We start from the raw sequence: 18,919 nt of genomic DNA, 5'->3' as shown, positions 1-18,919 counted from the left end.
AATAGCAAGAAACGAAAAAGGTTATCACTTAATTAAAGCGCTGATAGAGTCTGTGCGGAAAGAGAAGAGTAGTGGAATGTATGGGGCCCTTTCCGAACAGACGGCCTACCGCGAACCACGTTAGACGTGTTGCCTCCCTTACACACGTACGAATTTACAAGTGCGACAGAGAGAGGCAACACGTCGAACGTGGTTCGCGGTAGGCCCTCTGACTCTACATCCTGCAATTTCCGCATATTCTATTTTTCTTCACCTGGCAACATCGCACAACAGAAAACTTGCCAGACTTGCCCTTCTATTTTCATTATGTCATTACATGCAACAGTGCAGTGTATTATGCGTTATGCGTTTCGCATGTTAGCCTTCGAATGCAAATCCTTTTAAATGCACTTCCTTCAATAAAATCATACTTAATTATATTTTACAGACCTTTTAATTGAGCTTATTAAGTGCATTATAACTAAATCAATATTTATAGCTTTAACTATACCTATTTATGTGTAAATGTGTGCTAAATTATACCTTATTTTAATGATGATAAAGTTTTTTTATGCTTACAAGTACCTAAGGTACTATTATAATAATTATCTGTAATGTAATGCATTTAAGAATGGCCATGAAATAAGTAGGTACCTCTACTACTTTCCTATAATTCTTATTTTATTGAGACGGACCTCAGACGAACTCACGCTGGCGAAGTGAATAAAATATAGGTAGAGTATGTTCGGAAATAGAAGAGGCGTGGAATGTATGGGGTCCAATCATTGACATAGATATCTAGGGACTGGCTTTACGCAAGGCCCCAACGTTGTCTGTTCACTTTGACGGCGCAGCAACTAGTATCACTTCTCTCTCCTCGCTCTTTTAAAAATGACAAAATTAACTTCAAATCAAAGTGTTTTCCCTTTTTTGGTGCATCCAGGCTGTGTATGTGTGCGTAAAAACGTGTAAGTGTGCTCTTTTAGGGATGTGAAAAGTCGATTTTAATCATGTTATATATCGATAAACGCTACACAGCGGAACGAAATAGCTATTAATTGAAGCTTCAATATCTTCGTTAAACATAAACATAATTGAAATGCTAATGGATAATGAATATATTAGAATATAATAAAATAATTCAATTATTGCGGAACACATATTTTAGTAGGTATTTATGTATTTTAATTAAATATCTGAACTTTCCCTTCGTTCCCTGCTGGGGCGTGACGATAAAATTGTGGTCTGAAAACCACAATAAATAATAAAAGCGTTTTTGTTCATTTTAGGTAGGTAAACCTTTGAAGTAAAATTAAAATTGCAAGAAATATCGATAATTTATCGATATGACTTTATCGACATGGCTACAGCAAGGTGGAGTTACATTGTTAATCGTACACTAAACAAAAGTGGTTACAGTGACAGCTCGCTTAGACGTAATCTTTAAGTATATATATATTATTTAAGTATATTATCGGGGGGCACGGCAGTGCCCCCGCCAAGTCGAGCGCAAAGCAAACACTGCCGTACCATCCTTTACTGGAACCATTTCGCCGCATTTTCAGGTCCCTATTTGAGAACCTCTGGATAAGACCAGAACGCAGAAATTTTCGTCATCCAGTAAGCTATAATCACATACTTAAAATCCAAAATTTCAAGTCTGTAGGTCATTTAGTTCCGAAGTTAAGCGGAAGCAAAGTTTCGCATTTATGACACACACTCACTCACTTATGATCATCAGAATAGAACTAGTACTTCCCATAAACTCAGAGAGCTGAAATTTGGTACAGAGTTAGGGTTTAATGGCCACATAAAGGGAAAACTATAAAAACTAGGATAATCGAAGATCTGGAGTACCTGGTGACCCTGATTAGAAAACACAAGAGCCCAACCAAACTATTGGAGATCGACATACCGCCTTTACAAAAAATATTCAAATTGGTGGGCCGCTTCATTTGATGTCAAAAATCGAAGGTCTGAAGTATCTGATGAAGAACCCTCAGCTGGTCTCAGCTGTATTAAGGCTCCGTCAGACATAGGCGTTTTGCTTGGTGCAACATATGTACACACTGTTTTTGGTCATCCGACACGCCTTGATGAGCCTTTGGGAAAGTAGTACCCAAGATGGGGCTGATGCTGAACCCTGGCTGTACCTAGTGGAACTCAGGCTTGGTGCAACATATGCACACACTGTTTTGGTCATTCGACACGCCTTGATGAGCCTTTGGGAGAGTAGTACCCAAGATGGAGCTGATGCTGAACCCTGGTTGTACCTAGTGGAACTCAGGTTTGGTGCAACATAAGCCCACGCTATTTTGGTCATCCGTCACATCTTGATGAGCACTTGGGAGAGCAGTACCTTAGACAGAGCTGATGCTGAACCCTGGCTGTACCTAGTGGAACTCAGGTTTGGTACAACATAAGCCCACGCTATTTTGGTCATCCGTCACATCTTGATGAGCACTTGGGAGAGCAGTACCCAAGATAGAGCTTCAGAAAAGTGTTTGTTACATTCTGGTAAAGATCTATGTATACTAAAACCTTTACCAGAATGTAACAAACACTTTTCTGAAAACCGCATCAAAATCGGTTCAGCCAAACGCGAGATAATCGCGAACAAACATACATACGGGTCAAACTGAGAACCTTTATTTTAAGGCGGTTAAAAATACATCAACTTTGACATTTTTGGCAGTAATGCAGTCGGCAGCTATACTTCAGCAGGATTGCAGCATGCACTACTGCCGACTGAATTACTGAGGTAAATATCAAAAATTCGGTCAGCATCATCGTATTTGACATTTGCTGCAGTAATGCAGTCGGCAGTATTGTCGCAATATACTACTGCAGGCTACAAAACGCTCGTGAAACTATTCAACGTCCATGATCATGCTTTCCAACGTCCAACGTTCAGTAATCGAGTGACCGCTCGCAACATGCGCTGTGTTGTGTGTGACTGCGCGGGCGTGATCAAAGCGGGTCGCGCGCGCAGCGCGCCGGCGGGCCGCTGCGTCCAAGCGCAGATCGCGAGCGCCACGCGCTCGCGTCACGCTCGCATCGTGCCCCGCTTACGCCGCGCTTTGAAAACGCTCATGTTTGACGGAGCCTTTAGAGATATGGTAATAAAAAAACTACTCCTAAAAAGAAAAAAAATGTGTCAAATAAGAAAATCTAATAAAATAAATCAATATGCCCACGTTTCTACAAAAAGAAGTGAAATCCCACCAAAAACATTCTGTAAAAAACTAGCCAAGTCTCGATGGAGCTGCTTGTTTATCTCTAAAAAGTAATGAAATCTAGACAAAGTCGTGCCAAGTCTAAGGTTCCTTACTGCGATTTCTTTATTATTATAGTTAATGTTGTGTGACTTGGCCGTTGAAGGGTACACAAGGGTACAAAACCAGGTGCTCCATGACACCAAACATACAGTATAAAAAATTATTTCCAGTACAGACGGACTTCTAATCATTGATAGAAGTCCGTCTGTACGTCTATTTTATGTTAGATCGATGGTCGATTTGACGCTTCAAAAAGAAGTGTTTGTTTCAGGCTCGCCTATACATAAGTATTATTGAAATACGCAGCTTTATCAAGCCTACAATTGACTGGTTATTGAATCAACGTTTTCCAAGTGGCAATTTTCCATCGTCAATGGGTAGCGGTTCTGGCGACAGATTGGTGCAATGGTGTCATGGAGCACCTGGTTTTGTACCCTTGTGTACCCTTCAACGGCCAAGTCACACAACATTAACTATAATAATAAAGAAATCGCAGTAAGGAACCTTAGACTTGGCACGACTTTGTCTAGATTTCATTACTTTTTAGAGATAAACAAGCAGCTCCATCGAGACTTGGCTAGTTTTTTACAGAATGTTTTTGGTGGGATATATATTATTGCCTATAGGCAATAATAATGAGGCATGACAGGGGCCAGTACAGCGGTGTGAAACCGCTACAACGCGATTGGTTGATGAGTTCGCATCACGCGCGCGATTGGTTGACAAGTTCGCATCGCGCGCTATTGGTCACAACTAGTTGCGTTAGACTGCACGATTGGCTGGAATTCGTGAGTAACACCGCTGAACTAGTACCATTTTTAGTGCCCCATTAGCCCGTCCTTAGATATTATACGTCAATGGGTCCAATACATTCCACGACTCTTCTCTTTCCGCACAGATTCTACTGTAGGTATTCTAATTTCTGACATTGAACAAGCGGGTTCAATGTATAAGATTCCTCGTGCTAAACGTCCTTTCTTTAAACAAATCCATCCTTCCATTATGAAAAGTTATAGATCATTTGTCATTGACAATCGTATGTTGCTCTAATTCGTAAAATAAACGTTTTTATTTTATTTACCTACCAAATTGAAATTTGTAGGCAATTGGCACCTATTAAACCAAAGATTATTTTAATCGCCAATGCTGCACGAGATCGGACGAATCTCACCTGTGATTATCATCACGCGAAGTCAAACCAAGGCGGGTATGTGCAAAGTGCTTCCACGTACAATTATGTGTAAGTATGCTCCATGCATGTTTAAGATTGGAAGCATTTAAATGTGGTGCTGGAGACCGACAGAAGGCATAAAGGATGACTCACTTTAGAACGTTCCGGGTCCGGGCTGTAACTTCCGTCCGACACTACTTTCTATGACGTAGGTATTAAGTAGGTAAGTCAGGGATCGGATACGGGTATTTTTTGTATGGGAACGAAAACGGAATTATTCGTTCTTTGTTGTTTTTCTAACTGGGCAATCTAATAATACGAAATCGTTACCTAAAAACACAACTGAGTGCTACATTTGGAGTACAAAATAATTCGAAATAATAATAGGTATATGGTTATTTTGAAGTTATTGAGAAAAACGGTTCCGATACCTGAGGTAAGTAGGTATACCTAGAGGTCCTAGAGGCTACTGTCAAGTCAATAGTAGGTACCTTCACAGTAGGTCTAAAAAGCACCAGTTAGCACTGACCCGAATGCCAGCTAATGCTTAATCCGACGTAATACTTATTAGGTATATTAGGTACCTCAAATTTGACCTAAGTTAGGTTTAGGTAGGGCTGACTGGTTTACAGTAGGTACTACAGGAGGGACATTCTCTTTTCTGATTTGGATACGGTTTTGATAACAAGGCATTAAGAGTCACACCATGGTATAATAATATACTCCGCCTGGTCCTCTCTTCCCGTCTTTTCGTGGCCACGTGACTGACACAAGCCTACGTCATCATGCGACAGCGCTATATGATAATATAGCGCTGTCGCATTGCGATAGCGCTATATAAAGTGGCAATGTTATTGTGACGTAGGCTTGTGTCACTCTGGGAAGAGAAGACCAGTTTATTAGACTATGAGTCACACGAACCTGCCAACAAAAAGCCGCTCCCATACAATCGAAGGTATGCTCTCATTTTAAAACGACATGCTTGGCATGAACATTTACTTACCAAACATATAATATATACCAGGTGACCTACCAATTTTTTGTTGCTCAAAATTGTTATACAAAGAAAATAGTTTTGTTTGTTAGTTCCGAGTATTACAATTTTACAACGAAACAATAGCAACGAAAACGAATACCTACCAGACATAGATACATGTATGTTACTCTAGCGACCCGGCCCGGCTTTGCACGTGTTATGTTAACAAATTATAAACTCAAACCTTCCTCAAGAATTACTCTATCGATAGGTCTGTGAAAACCGCATGAAAATCTGTTCGGTAGTTTTTGTAGGTATTTATCGTGAACATACATACACACAGAGTCACAGACAGACGAGGCGGGGGACTTTGTTTTATAAGTACCTACTTTACTTGAATATTAAGTTATGCTCAACGTGTAGCTATTTCAGAAACATAGGTAAGTATGACAAATCGAGGTCAGGAAAACTCACCAACAGAATCGCCCATGCATTTTAGATATTTGCAGCGCGTTTCGTTCTTCAATCGGTCGACCTTCGCGAAGGAAACTCTGTGAAGTTCGCCACTCGCGAGATGAATTGGGCTGCGATCAGTCGCTGGTGCTGAATTTTTGTTTTTTTCTGTGATGGAGGCCCGACTTTTTTTAGTGGTGATTTGGATGTGTGCGTGTGTCGCTTACGAGTATGACTCGGGGAGCCCGGCTGGATACATGAGTGATTGTAAGTTCGGGAATTTCCAAATTAGGGGCAGTTTTGAGCTTTGATAGCTTGGTATTCCACCTATTCAATTTATTGGTCCAATGTCATTGCGTCTCACTCTCTCATTAAGCAAAATATGAGACGCACATTGACAGGACAGGTGGACTACCAACCTTAGATACTGAGCCGGCCGGCGCGCCGGCCACGCTAGGTAGGACGCGTCATATATTCGCGAGTTCGTCTTGTTTCAGAAGTCAATATTTCCATGTTTTTATCGCAATTTCTGATACAATTTCGCAGAAAAGAAATTAAAGGATGGCTCACGTTAGACCGGGCCGTGTAGAAAAGTAAGCGCTGGAAGCTCCGGTCCGGACACGGCCCGGTCTCACGTGAGACGTGAGTCATCCTTAATTCGGGGACTGGGTCTTGGTAATTATTTAACTTGCAAGGATTCGTTAACAGACACAAGCAAACTCCGGGAAAGTACTATTGAAAGTATAGTACGGAAGACTTTATTAATAGAGATGCTATACGATACTCAGCGACCTTTACCAAGGAAAGAGTGTTGAAGTCGTTGAAGGGTGTCAAGTTCCGGCGGTTCCACGGTCGGCTCCCTGACACCGTGGGGTTGCGTAACGCATCGAAGTCATTACGTGTTCTAGTATTCAATTATATTTTGTTGTATGTATATGTTAGTTACCAGACTACGGGAAGGGATTATAGCAATCCCTGTTCATACGTACTAGAGTACCTACTATTGTGTCGAGTATTTTTGTCGGGTAAAAGGTTTCCAAACGTATATAGCTTGATTTAGTTAAACTATGGCTCTTAGCTACCAATTATTTTTCTAGGCCCAGGCATGAATGCATCAACAGAGTTCACAGACAAAACTCGGCGCTCCCTCAGCGCCGTGATTATGGGACCAGCAGCTGGCTACGTCAGGAGCAGGGAAACCAAGTGCCGGCTCAGCGTGGCTGGAGCGGCCTGCGCGGCTCGCTGGCTGGATCTGAGGAAGCGGAGAACACAGGTAAGGGTTACTGTAGGGGGAATCTCCCTCATGGGACCAGCAGCTGGCTACGTCAGGAGCAGGGAAACCAAGTGCCGGCTCAGCGTGGCTGGAGCGGCTTGCGCGGCTCGCTGGCTGGATCAGAGGAAGCGGAGAACACAGGTAAGGGTGACTGTAGGGCGAATCTCCCTCATGGGGCCAGCAGTTGGCTACATCAGGAGCAGGGAGGCAAAGTGCCGGCTCAGCGTGGCTGGAGCGGCCTGCGCGGCTCGCTGGCTGGATCTGAGGAAGCGGAGAAGAGAGGTAAGGTAGGACTTTTGGAATCAGCCATGAGAGAGTAAAAGGCGCAGGTACCTTACAGTACAGCTTGTAGCTATACTGCAAAACGTAATTCAAGACCAAAAAAAGTAAGAAAATGTTGCCACTTTTTACTAGCGTGTCTTGTATTTATGTAAAAATAAGTAAATAAAAGTACTTTTTTAAATCGTAGGAGTAAAATTACTAATAAATAAATTATCTTAGCGTGGTGGTGGTGGTAGCGTATTGCAGTTGCAACATTTTCTTACTTTTTTTGGTCTTGAATTGCGTTTTGCAGTTTAGGTTGGTAGCTAGGTTGTAGGTAACTATTTTAGTATGATTCCAATTCTTCTTCTTAGTCTTTTTGCCTTCCTCTGGCTTTTTCCGTAGTAGGTAGACCTATGAGGAGAGCTACAGCTGTCTTACTATAGCGCCATGCATTTGCAAAATTAGACGTTAGACCTATACAATAATGAACTGAATATACTTTTTATTGATCAACTTTAACTAGGTAAGTCCATGTCATTACCTACTAATTAATAGTAGTACCTATAGTAATAATCATTACCACCAATGATTCCAGGTCCTAATAGCCGGGTACCTGGACGCGTCATTCTCCCCCGTAGTGCGGTCGGTGGCAGGGGCGTATCTGAACCTGGGCCGCAACGTTATCCTGGTCGAAGTATTCCCGCTGCTCATCCGGACTTATCCCATGTGAGTTGATTTAATGATGACTCACGCTAGACCGGGCCCGGCCGGGGCTGAGGCGTCCGACATGTCATTTTCTATGACGGCTGATCGGTGATCACGCGGTGCTTTCAATAGAAAACGAAGCGCTGGAAGCTCCAGGCCCGGTCCCGGCCCTGTCTAGCGTGAGTCATCCTTACCACCCCTCTATTTTGCGTCGGGGGTCAAAAATTAGGGTGCTAATGTCAGTATTTTAAATACCGGCAGGGCAGCGCGCATCACGCGACCGCTGGGTAGACTTCTCGGCGAGTTCTTGGCCGAGCTGACTGGCCGGGGTCTACCGCCGAGCCGACTGGAGATATCAGGCGGTAGTCTGGGAGCCCACATCGCTTACTACGCCTCCGTCAAGTATCGAGAACTGACGGGGAGGAAGCCTGCACGGCTCACGGGTTAGTATTTATTTTTTCTAGAGACTAGAGACCATACGTGAGCTTATCGAGACAATTTTACTATTGGGTCGTGTTTAAGCTCCAACTTCACCGCCAGCGCGCCTCTCAGATAAAACTTTAGGCCTTCGGCCTTCGCAAGCCTCGACGCTTCATCGGCAGGTCTTCGGCCTACCGGCTCCGCTTATCAAAACAGTTGACTTGGTAGAACGCTTAGAAGCACTGCACTCCCGCAGATCGGCCTTCGGCCTCGCTTTAAATTACTGGGGGTTGCACGTAAAAGGGGCGAGTTCTTAGCCGAGGTCTACGAAAATGGTAAGGTAAACGTACTGGTGCTCGACGCGGTCCCTTCGCGGTGTCATCTATTGGGCATTAGCATGTCGAGCACTAGTACGTTTACCTTACTAGTTCAGCGGTGTCACTCACGAATTTGAGCCAATCGTGCAGTCTAACGCAACTATAGTTGCGAACAATCGCGCGCGTGATGGAGACTCATTCAACCAATCGCGTTGTAGGCACACCGCTGTACAGGCCCCATTCATGCCTCATTCTTATTGCCCGTAAGGCCAGCCCTGAGATATATCATCAATGGTTTTTTGTAATCTTACAGGGTTGGACCCGGCCGGCCCGTGTTTCCGCAACCTGCCACCCTGGGAGCGCTTCAACGCGGGCGGCGCGGAGCGTGTGGACGCTCTACACACTAATATTGACGGGTTTGGTATAGCTCATCCAATGGGCCACGTAGATTTCTATGCTAATGGCGGTAAGTAACCTGTGCACACTGGGTGCGCGTGCGTAGACTTGCACGTGCACAGATATACAGATCATGCACACCGGTTGAGTGACGTGTGCGTGCACGGCTCCAACATTTTAGCGCACGTGCACGTGCACGTCTACGCACACGCAGCCGGTGTGCTCGGGCCTTTACTTGTGTATAGTTTTTATCGACAAAATTGACAGATACAACGCCCGGTCAAAGCCGCAACCACAACAGTATTTCAGCTCCAGTTGCCATCCTAACATCACCTTAATAAAGCTAATTCGTTATTGAATGAATTTATATTTTTATTGAGGTACATATGGAATCAGTTCAATCAATCAGTCAGGTCGATTCAATTTTCCGATTTTTTTAATGACGAAGCCATGAGGGTTCGCAAGGTCTTAGCTCACAGTGCCACTAGTTAGGTGTTAATAAAGTGCGGAACACAAAATAAACGTATTTTGGGTATACGTTTTTTTGTGTTCCGACTCATCAAAGTTTTTACTTCTTCCAGGTGAATTCCAACCATCAATGGTAGGAGACTTCATCATGCCGTGCTTCCTACTCTGCTCCCACCTCCGCTCCGCTTTCTACTGGCTCCTAGCCTACGACAACCCCGACAAATTCATTGCAGTCCGTTGCGACACTATGGAACAGGCGCGCAGGGGAGACTGCTATAGTAAACCCATAGTCTACAACTTCCTAGGGCCTAAGACTAACCATAGCAAGCCGGGGATATACTACCTGCCTACGTCTGAAAGAACGCCGTATTATTTGGGGGAAGAGGGTTTGAAGAAGAGGAGATATGGACATAATGATTATTTGTTAAAGACTTCAGTTGAGCCGGAGGGCGATGTGATGGTGTGACAAATAAAGATAATACGGAGTTTATTTTGTTACTAACCCTTTATACCTACAGCATTTATACTAGGATATTATTAAAGGTTAGAAAATAAACTCAAGTATGTATGGTCCTCGACAACGTATGTAAGTGTAAAGGCCTGTACACTCAGGATGCGTGTGCGTAAACGTGCACGTGCTAATGCGCGCTGTAATATACAGATCCTTATGAGAGACGGCACACCGCTTGCGTGACGTGCTTGCACGGCTCCAATATTTTAGCACGCACACGTAGCCGCTGATTGAATGTAATAGGTTGTGTATGTTTGTGTCGTATGTTCCAACTTCGGCCGTAGCATCGAAACTACCATAGAGGTACAATAATATAGAGATGAAACGGGTGAGGGGCCAAACGACCGAACGAGATGCACTTATGGAACTTTCAGTAGGAGTAGCAGAGAAAGCGGTATTATTGCTTGTCCTTGTCACAGTCTCACTTTTTGGTTGTTCCCCACCATAAATTTAGTATGGTATGGTATGGTAGTAGTACCACAAATAACCCGACCGAATTACGTAGATTGTTTTTGGTATGTTGTCAGGAATGTTAAAACGTATTTTTAATATTGTCGCATTGCGTATGTTTTGTCCCTCACGGAGGCACGCGTATACCACTTCTATGGGTTGCTACCTTCTATGGAAACTACTGAGCCGATCTTCGTGAGTGAGGTGTCATGGATTCGTTTATATGCGGGTGAATTACATAAAAAAACAAAATGAAAACAAATACGGTTTATTGATTTTACAATTTAGTACACAATAATTTTGATGATGAATTGAATTAAATTTTTGCGTATACATAAATAAGTTAGTATAGGTATTCCGTCTTTTCAAATAATGAAAAAAAAAAGATCTTAAAAGACTTTCATGAAACAGAAATATATTTAATGAAAAGCAATTAATCATTTCATCATAATATAAAAAGTTATTGGAAAGTTCATTATAGTCGGTCTGAGGACTTTATAGATCTCTTCACATTTTTATTTACTCAATATGACATTTTGAATACAACATAAAACCCTACAAAACTGAAGTAAATACATCACAAAACGCCAAAAAAAATATCGATTACTCCGAAAATACACAACTAATATCCATATTATGCAAAAGCATTTGAAATAGCTTTATTCCAATAAATAGTACGTCTAAAAATAATTCCTATCTATACTTTAACTGAACTAAAAATAAACACAGTCATAAATCATAATAATATTAAGACGCAGACGTCCACACCAAAATATACCTTAAGTCGTTTAATTATTATAATATTGTACAGAAAATGTAATTATCACTTTCTTTACATTATTTGTGACATTCTCAGACAAAAGGAACCACCTTTCGAAAGAAATAAGAATGCTTTGAAACGGCGTCTTATGTTGCCTTTCGCTTGAGAATGACACATCTCATTTTGTGCTAAAATGTGAACTAAAAATACAGTGCATTATAAAACAATTGATTCACCGTAAAGACCTGTGCACACCGGATGCGTGTGCGTAGACGTGCTCGTGCGCGTTGTAATATACAGATCCTTATGAGAGACGGCACACCGTTTGCGTGACGTGTGCGTGCACGCCGCCAACATGTTAGAGCACGCGCACGTGCACGCCAACGCACCCAGTGTCTAACCTTTAAACTTGTTAAGTGATAACATATTCGCCCGCAACTTTCAGATCTCAATATAACTTTAATCATATCAATACAACAATAAAATCACAAATTGATTGGGTGACTGGGGGTTTTCAGAAAAAATGGTAGAATGGTACAGTCAACGGTAAAAATATGGGTGTAGCCAACTTATTCAAAAATATGTCCCATAGTGCTTAATTCGTTGACATAAGAGCTATGGGACATATTTTTGAGATGATTTGTGCACCCATATTTTTACAGTTGACTGTGCCATTTACTTTTTTTCGAAAAATCATCAACTTTTGGGTTATTTAGACTCAGGATCACTAGTACTATTGAATGAGACAAAGAAAAAAAGTGTCCCCAGTTTTTTTATACAAATTTTGGGTGTCAGTTTTGTGACAGTCCATACAAAATATATGTGAAAATACGTCACAAATTTGAATTTTTTTTTTAATCGATAGTCCTCGTGATTCTATGTAGAAGGAACCCAAAAGTTGATGGATTTTGGAATAAAAGTAAATGGTACAATTTTAAGTGAAAATGCCCATTTTCACGATTTGCCACTTACAATATATTGGCTAACTTTCATGATTATATAAATGATGTACAATTCATTGTTTAGAGTACTTATAGGCCAGTTTAGCAAAAGCAAAATAGCGTTAACAAATCTACCAATAAGTCCATAAAATCGACTTTTATTGGGCATTAAAAACCCAATACACAACACAAGTACGTTCAAATAGGAATAAATGGGTGGAATGTGAACAAAAATGAACTGAGCGGCAGATTCCTTATAAATGTGGCTTTCCAGCAGAGAAGGGTCCATATACACCATGCATAAGGACCCTTCTCTCATAGAAAGCCACAAATGTACGTAATTTAAATTTAATTGAAATGGATGGCATATATCTAGAAAAAAAGGACCAGTCGGGGCGATTGCCCTAATTTCCTGCGATTTTTTTTTAATAATTCCTAATCACCTTGAGATAGCGGTAATTCCAAAAATCACTCATGAGTATCATTCTCGGAATTACCCGACTTGGGGAGCGACTCGGTATCGCCCGAATACACCTTTTATATGCAATTTAACAAGCCTTGCTTTTTAATGAAATATAATAAAAATAGTTTGATTAGTCTACAATTATATAAAATATATAAATGTACAAAAGTAGAAAGGGGCTGTCCATAAATTACGTCATCGATTTTTGACGATTTTTGACCCCCCCCCCCCCCCTATAATCATCCAAAAATCATGCTTCAAATGACCCCATTTCCTCCTACTTCATGCTACCGTCATCCGATGTCCAGACCCCCCCCCCCCCCTAATTTGAAATGACGTAATTTATGAATAGCCCCAAAGTATACAAGTGATATGCCCTAAAATCGTAAACGATTCGTATCACGGCTTATAGCAAGATAATCTCGTATTAACACATTCACTGCCCCCGACGCACATGTGCGTCCACCGTCATACAAGTTTGTTCCTAGGCCACGCCCCCTGGCAGTGAATGCGTTAACAACTAGCGACCCGCCCCGGCTTCGCACGGGTTACTCAAAACCTTAACAAATTATACACTTAAACCCTTCCCAATCACTCTATTGATAGGTTAAAACCGCATGAAAATTCGTTCAGCAGTTTTTGAGTTTATCACGAACATACGAACATTTGTATGTAACAAACAGACAGACGCGGCGGGGGACTTTGTTTTATACGGTGTAGTAATTGACAAAAAATCGCAACTATTAAAAAAAAGGACACTTAGCAAGAGGAATTTCGTACAATGACCCGCCTGTCCCTATCTCTATCACGCGCACGTAATTATTGAAATAGGGAATATTACGCAAAACTCTGCATAGAGGGCGTCACTAGCACAATCACAGGGCCTACCGCCAAACACGAAAATCGAAAGTTCGGTTTCTGCCTCTCTATCACTCTTGCCTATTCAATCGATAGAGAGGCAGATAACGAAATTTCGATTTTCGCGTTTCACGATAGGCCGCCTGTAAACAAACCGCCTTGATGTATCAATGTCATAGTGAAAACGTCAAAAAACTGTTTAAGGCCTAGTATGTATTTTTTTTAATACCACATCGGTGGCAAACAAGCATACGGCCCGCCTGATGGTAAGCAGTCACCGTAGCCTATGGACGCCTGCAACTCCAGAGGTGATAAGTTACTCTATGGTTTACTTTGTGCACTAGTGTTGCACTCTGGCGGCAGAACATTGCAGTAATACCCCCTATTGAAATTATTTATATCAGGGACAAGTCCCATATAGTTAGTACATAAAACAATATTTAGCTACCTATATCTATGTTAGTATATAATTGTATTGCTGGCGGTCAATGACAATGTGCGAGCAGGACAGCATAATAATTATGCGCGTGCGACAGAGATAAGCAATGGCGGGTTAATGTACGGAATTCTGCGTGCTTAGCGTCCTGACTTTAGTAGTGCTAGATAAATCTAGCTCCTCTTTCTAATTAGAACAGTACATACAAGACAGGCGTCGAACTAAGCGTTTAGATATGCATTTTTTTTAAATTATCAATGATTTTTTTTTTAAAGCTGCCATTTTTTTGTGAGCAATATTATTTTCGAATAGTACGTAGGATGTACATATAATACTAAGTCTACATTAACGATAAACCATTTTTCACTGACTTACTAGGGTAATTCGTATAACTGGCCACCCTAAACTAAAAATGAATTATATTCACCTACAGATACAGAAGAAATAATAGTACTACCGTACAGAAAGGACACTTCCTACAAACCCGAAGTTTGACAGCGGTTCAGGGTCGAATCGTGCTATCCCTTTCTAATATATGGCACTATCCCTTTCGGCAATTTAGGGTTGTCAAAATTCAAGTGATTATCTTATCTGTGGTCGTGCATGCAAAAGGAAGTCAAGTGGTGCCAACCCTAATAATTGCTCGGAGCAATGCTGAGCCGAACGGCGCCGAGTTCGACCGAAGTCAGGAGTGTCTCCCCACTGCTACAGAATTCATTTTAGTATAAGGTGGCTAGTTATTGAAGGGTCGTCAGTTATTGAAACATACTAAAATGAAATTTTTAGTTCAGTGTGGCAAGTTATTAGCCGGTGGCCAGTAATTGACGATTTACCCTATTTGGCCACATTGGCCGTCAGCCCGTCACCATTATGACAGGTGTAAGAATTTGCTTCAATACTGCCAGAGCCAAAGTGACAGACATACAGATTACAGTTCAAAGATCTCCTATCTAAAATTTAACATTCACATTTAGAAGTATTATTTGCTTGATCGTTGACTCTAAATTGACTAAGTTACAGTAACATGACGCGTGTCTCCATAGGGGCTGTCCATAAATTACGTCATCGATTTTTGACGATTTTGGACCCCCCCCCCCCCCTAAAATCATCCAAAAATCATGCTTCGAATGACGTCGTTTCCTCCTACGTAGTGCTACCGTCATCCGATGTCGAGACCCCCCCCCCCCCCTAATTTGAAATGACGTAATTTATGAATAGCCCCATAGTCTAATTATAGCTATATTAGCCATAGTTAATATAGTATGTAGAATGCCTATATGGGTGACAGTAAATAGTCTATAGTTTGTATCTTTAGGTATTTAAAAAAGAGTAAACAAAATCTACCCTCAAATGGCTCCTTAAGCCAGTTGAGGGTAGATGAAAACATTACATGATCAAATAATGTCGGTTAAAGTCAGGTCGTTCAGTGACAGATCCAGGTGGTTTTGTATTTGTTTGGTTAATCAATAAATGTTATAACTACCCGAAAATGTACAAATTCTTTGTTTACTTTTATTCATATTCATATTATTATATTTGTAATATTTATTTAAGTACCTAAAGATACAGAGTATAGCGTTCCACAGCGCGGAGCCGGCGAGCAGCAGCTACCGTGGGATGAACTCCAGCGGGTACCACGCCACGGTCTCTTGTCGGAGGGGTAGGGTCTTTAGGCCTACACTCTACACAGTAAGATGATGTAGTTCTATAGGATGCACCTATGTTGGTTACTGTCCTATCTAGCGGTCCACAGCGCGGAGCCGGCGAGTAGCAGCTACCGAGGGATGTATTCCAGCGGGTACCACGCCACGGTCTCTTGTCGGAGGGGTAGGGTCTTTAGGCCTACACTCTACACAGTAAAATGATGTAGTTCTATAGGATGCACCTATGTTGGTCACTGTCCTATCTAGCGGTCCACAGCGCGGAGCCGGCGAGCAGCAGCTACCGTGGGATATACTCCAGCGGGTACCACGCCACGGTCTCTGACAAGAGAGGTCCGACAGGACGGGTAACGTCTTTAGGCCTACAATCTACAGGCAGTAAGATGATGTAGTTCTAGGATGCACCAATGTTGGTCACTGTCCTATCTAGCGGTCCACAGCGCGGAGCCGGCGAGCAGCAGCTACCGTGGGATGTACTCCAGCGGGTACCACGCCACGGTCTCCTGTCGGAGGGGCAGGGTATTTAGGGGGATCGTCACTCCGCCGAGGAATGTGTTTTCCTGTGAACAATACAGGAATTAGAATGATTTTCTCTAACGATTTCGATGAAATTTGCTATAGATTAGATTAGATATATTTATTTCTTAAAGAAAAAGACACAGTATTTTACACAAAAGATAAAACAAAGACTTTCACTAAAAGATCGTCAACTTAACATTGACATTTTAAAAACGGAAAAGAAATAATAAAAAAAATTAAAAATAATAAATAAAACAATGTCACAAATAAGACAATATCAATGTAAGTATACTTAGCTAGGGCAAACCTATGGGGGTTTCAGGGGCGAAAAATCGATCAGGTTAGGCCTTATCTCTGGAAAAACGCGCATTTTTGAGTTTTTATATGTTTTCCGAGCAAAGTTCGGTCGTTAAGAGATTATAACACTTTAACTCTCGCGTTTTGTACAAATTTAATTACACAAACGGGTCTACCGCGATATAATTTCATTGTTTTTATTTAAAATTCCGACGTTTCACGTTTCGACGTTTCGTTAAGAGATTACCTGTAATGAGTCGTAGTGCCACACCGTGGCTTGTAGACACCGGTTCTGCACTACATCTATGGGCAGCCGGTATTCCAGCATCTCCATGAAGGAGGGGTGGGAGTTGCGTTTGAGGACGCGCGTTTTCCGCTTCGTTTCTTTGGTTGGGTCCGGTACTAGGTACACCTGGAAATATGAATCGATACATTAATATGTGTGTCGGTAGTTACAAAAACCGGCTAAGTGCGAGTCGGACTCGCGCACGAAAGGTTCCGTACCATTACGCAAAAAAGGCAAACTCATGTTTATTGTATGGGAGCTCCACTTAAATATTTATTTCATTCTGTTTTTCGTATTTGTTGTTAATAGCGGCAACAGAAATACATCATCTGTGAAAAAATTCAACTGTCTATCACGGTTCATGAGATACAGCTTGGTGACAGACAGACAGACAGACGGACGGACAGTGGAGTCTTAGTAATAGGGTCCCGTCTTTACCCTATGGGTACGGAACGCTAACCAACAGAGGCACTTCTATACAGACTCAGTTTCATTGGTCGATAGGGCCCGCAAGCGGGGTGCGGGAGATTTCTATAAAGCATGCCATTATGAGTTTCACGAGTCGTTGCACAGCATGCTGTTTATCGACCAATGAAACTGAGCCTTAAATCAGTCTGTGTTGAACGCGAGTTGTCTTATACGCTACAACTTCTACGGACTAACCTGTGTTATGTATTTGGGTTAAGCAATAATGTGCTCTGTTACCTTGTCGTAAGGGTTACGCGGGATGCCCTGCGCCGCAGCGGCGAGCAACTGAACTTTTGAGCGCGGACAACACTCCGCCAGGGAATTGGACGGACAACTTTAGACGGAGCCGTTGTTTTAAGCTTCAGACTAATTACAGAAGCCCGGACATTGGGTTAAGCAATAATGTGCTCTGTTACCTTGACGTAAGGGTTAGGCGGGATGCCCTGCGCCGTGGCGGCGAGCGACTGCGCGTGCAGTATGAGCACGGACAACACTCCGCCCGCGTACTGGACGGACATCTTTAGTGAGCCGGACCCAGTGTTTTCAGCTTCCACGGATTCGCCTGGACATAAAATAGATACTTGTGAGATAAGTTTCAAAAGTAGGTATAGTAAGATCGACAAATACTAGCGCCACAATGTTTGATATTAATGAACGTATACGATTAAGAAATCAATTCAAAATATGCCAGCCAACTGTCCGAGACGGTATATCACCTCTATGCTTCATCCTTTGTGGTTCAACATCTTGCTGGTCTCTCAACAGCGGATGGAAGAACGTATACACCAGGTCGGAGTGAGCGATTTCGTCCGCGAGACTGAAGAGTGAGGTTAGGAACGCTTGCACGTCGCCGAAACGGCGCTCGGCGACTTGGCGTATATTTGACCGCCCTACGTGGAGGCCCGAAGGCAAGCTGGAAAAATAATACGGTTTCATTATTATAAAGTAGTTTCGTTCGTGAATAGTTATTTTAGACTCCGACCATAATAACTTTGCACTGAATTGGCAGTAACATGCAAACATACCCCATAGAAGTGTCATACTACTTGACGTAGCACTTGGAAAACATAGCGTGGTCCGACTCTACCACCCAAGAACGCTATCTAACAAAACTGCAAACTAAAACACGGCAATGTTTTTTGTCGAAATCTTCACAGGATTAAAGTACAAATAGTTTATTTCTGTCCCATTTTACTCACACCTGACAATATATCTGATAGTAAAGTTGTTTCATATAAAAACGTAGAATAGTGAGTACTGGTATTCAGATTATTACATCCGTGTATACTATTGTGTATGTGTGTGTGTGTGTGTCTCTTCAGATGACAACCATTTATCAACAAACGCCAATGGAAAAGTAAATATGTGTCAGAACATTTTAAATCAACTGGCAAATGCATAATTTTAAATCAATAGACGTTTTCAATAAACAGTTATCTCTTGGCTCGAGCCCATCAACGTGCACGCTAGCGCCACTGCTAAATAATCGTGATTATTTAAATTTAACGAAAGATATTTAAAAAGGGGGCCGCTACCTGTATTTTATATTTAAGTACCTTTTGAATACAT

The 18,919-nt window shown here is 42.0% G+C and overlaps 2 protein-coding genes and 1 long non-coding RNA gene across 3 annotated transcripts in view; 2 read left to right on the top strand and 1 right to left on the bottom strand.

Moving 5' to 3' along the window:
• Positions 1-18,919, top strand: part of LOC134806470 (uncharacterized) — a 484,735-nt gene that overhangs the window by 294,254 nt on the left and 171,562 nt on the right. The window lies entirely within an intron of this gene.
• LOC134806457 (lipase member H-B-like) lies at positions 5,873-10,172 on the top strand. Its single transcript, XM_063779738.1, has 6 exons — positions 5,873-6,124; positions 6,955-7,130; positions 7,990-8,120; positions 8,361-8,542; positions 9,150-9,302; positions 9,814-10,172. Exons 1-6 carry the CDS (start codon positions 6,031-6,033, stop codon positions 10,164-10,166), a joined length of 1,089 nt encoding a protein of 362 aa, XP_063635808.1. The 5' UTR covers positions 5,873-6,030; the 3' UTR covers positions 10,167-10,172.
• LOC134806445 (phosphatidylinositol 4-phosphate 3-kinase C2 domain-containing subunit alpha) overlaps positions 15,406-18,919 on the bottom strand; it is a 42,209-nt gene continuing 38,695 nt past the window's right edge. Inside the window, exons 31-34 of the mRNA XM_063779725.1 lie at positions 18,067-18,263; positions 17,767-17,912; positions 16,844-17,008; positions 15,406-16,340 (exon numbers count right to left, since the gene is read on the bottom strand). Of these exons, the coding sequence (XP_063635795.1) occupies positions 16,242-16,340; positions 16,844-17,008; positions 17,767-17,912; positions 18,067-18,263 (607 nt within the window). The 3' untranslated portion in view covers positions 15,406-16,241. The remainder of the gene's footprint in view (positions 16,341-16,843; positions 17,009-17,766; positions 17,913-18,066; positions 18,264-18,919) is intronic.

This window comes from Cydia splendana, chromosome 3 (genome assembly GCF_910591565.1).
Source record: "Cydia splendana chromosome 3, ilCydSple1.2, whole genome shotgun sequence".
Classification (NCBI taxonomy): domain Eukaryota; kingdom Metazoa; phylum Arthropoda; class Insecta; order Lepidoptera; family Tortricidae; genus Cydia; species Cydia splendana.
Note: the sequence above shows the minus strand (reverse complement) of the source record. Positions and strands in the feature narration are given on the sequence as shown.